This window comes from Gracilinanus agilis, unplaced genomic scaffold (genome assembly GCF_016433145.1).
Source record: "Gracilinanus agilis isolate LMUSP501 unplaced genomic scaffold, AgileGrace unplaced_scaffold31932, whole genome shotgun sequence".
Taxonomy (NCBI): Eukaryota; Metazoa; Chordata; class Mammalia; order Didelphimorphia; family Didelphidae; genus Gracilinanus; species Gracilinanus agilis.
The window spans coordinates 1-2,288 of NW_025364615.1; the positions used below are offsets into that span (position 1 = coordinate 1).

General features: G+C 66.4%; 1 protein-coding gene across 1 annotated transcript; it reads right to left on the minus strand.

Moving 5' to 3' along the window:
* Positions 1-191: 191 nt before the first annotated feature.
* Positions 192-2,263, minus strand: PIGK (phosphatidylinositol glycan anchor biosynthesis class K). The gene is made up of 3 exons (XM_044683698.1): positions 2,151-2,263; positions 1,971-2,081; positions 192-466 (listed from the first exon to the last, which is right to left on the minus strand). The coding sequence occupies exons 1-3, from the start codon at positions 2,256-2,258 to the stop codon at positions 290-292; spliced, it is 396 nt and encodes a 131-aa protein (XP_044539633.1). The 5' UTR covers positions 2,259-2,263; the 3' UTR covers positions 192-289.
* Positions 2,264-2,288: the final 25 nt, after the last annotated feature.

Genomic DNA, 2,288 nt, shown 5'->3' on the forward strand with positions numbered 1-2,288 from the left:
TCTCTCTCTCCCTTCTTCTCTCTCTCTCTCTCTCTCTCTCTCTCCTTCTCTGTCTGTCTGTCTGTCTGTCTGTCTGTCTGTCTCTCTCTCTCTCTCTCTTTCTCTCTCTGTCTCTCTCTCTCTTCCTCCTTCTCTCTCTCTCTCTCTCTCTCTCTCTCTCTCTCTCTCTTTCTCTCTCTGTCTCTCTCTCTTCCTCCTTCTCTCTCTCTCTCTGTCTCTCTCTGTCTCTCTCCTTCCTTCCCTCCCCCACCCCGGTACCACCGGAGACAAGGGAGGGAAGACTAAGTGGCTACCTGAACCCGGTGGAGTTGTAGTCGGGTTTCAGGGAGAGGGCCTCGGCGGTGATCTCCACCTTCCTCACGCTCCCGAAGAAGTCGGTTATCAACACGTTCTTGGGGTTTCTCTGGAAGAGGTCGGTGCGGTGTCCGGGGGTGGAGACGCACAAGCTCTTGGGGCACACCTGAAACTGAAGAAGGGTCGCCCGGTCAGTGCGATCGAGACACCTGACCCTCCCCGCCTCGTCTCGGGGCCCGGCCAGGCGGCTGGGGGGCTCCCGCTCTCGGCCCGGCTCTCTTGCTCTGGGCTTCGGGATCCCCTCTAGGGAGACGACGCCCCAAGACGTCCCCAGCCTCCAGGGTCCTGGGCTTCCATGCCGAGCTGGCTACCCCCTCAACGTGCCCCGGGGATGAGCTCGTGCGGGCCGTCACTAGCGCCGGACTCGGGGCACGAGAGTGACGCTCATGCTCCGGTTTCCGTCGTCACCTCCATCGTACGGACGAGCAAGTTAAGGTTCGGGTCCACGCCTGGCTGGCGCTGCCCTGGCCAGTGGGGGGGGGGGGCCTCGAGCCCGGCTCCCATCGGCCCGAGTCTGCCCCTCTGGGCCAGGCCTCCATCTGGCGTCCTGGAGAGCCCATTTCCCTTTTCCTCTGGGCAGACGTTGCAGAATCGAGCCCTCGTCAGCGCTGTTTGGACCCTGACACACGAGCCAGATTTGGGTTCCTGCGGAGCAGCCTCCGGGGCTCCCCCGGGCGTCCAGGTACCTGTCCTGCCCCATCTCGGTGCCGTGGCTCCCTGCCCGGCCCAGGCGGGTCCCCCTCGCCGGCTCCCGTCTTAGGCTCCGAGGCCTGCGACCTTCCGGCAATGGGACGGCGGCTCTTCCTCCGGGAACCGAGGAACGGCACGAGGTGCCCAGCAACGGCCGCAGTCTCTGTGCCCCCCGTGCTGGCCGGTGTCAGAGGGCCAGGAGCCCCGGGGGGAGCCGGAGGCCTCAGGACGAGGCACGAGGAGGGCTCCAGGGGAGACGCGTCCCCTCGCTGGTGCGGGGTGAGAGTCCAGCCTCGGCCCTGGCCGCCTCCGTCTCCTCCTCTGCACAAGGAAGCCCTTGAGGGAGCACGACTGGCACGAGGGGAGGGAAGGGCGCCGGGCCAGGCTCCCCGCCAGGATGGGCCGGCAAGGCTTCGGCCATCATCTCCGAGCGCCTCGCTTTGTGGAGCGAGCGGACGAGGCCAGGGTGGGAGGAGCCGCGAAGGCCAGGGTTCAGCCGTCCCCCAAGGGCCGGAGGCAGCCCAGCAGCCCCTCTACGGCCACAGCGCAGCGTGGCAAGCGGCCCCCATGTGCAGAGAGGCGTCCCCGGCCCAGCCTGACCTCCTGTCTGCACGTGGCTTCGTTCCAGGCTCAGGTCAAGTTTCTGGGCTTCGAGGACTTCCTGCAGCCTCCGGCCTGTCTGGGAGATCCTTGGCAAGAGCCGAGCAGCCCACAGAGGGCAGAACCCCGAGCAGTCGCTGACCTGTCCGGGCCTTCTGGGGGCCTCCATGCAGGCCTTCTCGGGTTTCCAGAAGGGCACACGGGGGCTCCGAGCGCCCATCCTGGGGTGCTCATAGGCCCCACGCCGAGCCCCCAAACAGCTTCACCCCCAGTCATGGGATGCTCCTCCCCACAGCCTCCCCCCAGCCCCAGCCGCCGGCCCTCACCAGGTCGTTCATGTTGGCCTGGCTGGCCGGGTGGATCTCCTCGAGGAACTCCAGGACGTAGAAGGTGTATCTGTCCATGAGGTGCACCCCGATGGCGAGGTCCGGCTGGTGCTGGGGGGGAGACAGGCGTCAGCGGCGCCCCGCAACCCGCACAGCGCCCCAGCAGGCCCCGACACTCACCGACAGCGAGTCCTCGCCCACTTGGCTGCTGGCCAGCGCCATGACGTTGGGGGAGTAGAAGCGCTCGTACATGGACGCGCCCTGGCACGTGTCGATGATGAACAGCATCTCGTGGTAGCTGAAGGCGAGAGACAGCAG

Excerpts from the sequence above, each read along its gene's own strand:
- PIGK (XM_044683698.1), bottom strand. The coding sequence starts at position 2,258 with ATGCTGTTCATCATCGACACGTGCCAGGGCGCGTCCATGTACGAGCGC. Across the intron at positions 2,082-2,150 it reads TGGGCGAGGACTCGCTGTCG|CACCAGCCGGACCTCGCCAT; the intron begins GTGAGTGTCGGG and ends TCTCCCCCCCAG. Across the intron at positions 467-1,970 it reads AGGCCAACATGAACGACCTG|TTTCAGGTGTGCCCCAAGAG; the intron begins GTGAGGGCCGGC and ends ACCCTTCTTCAG.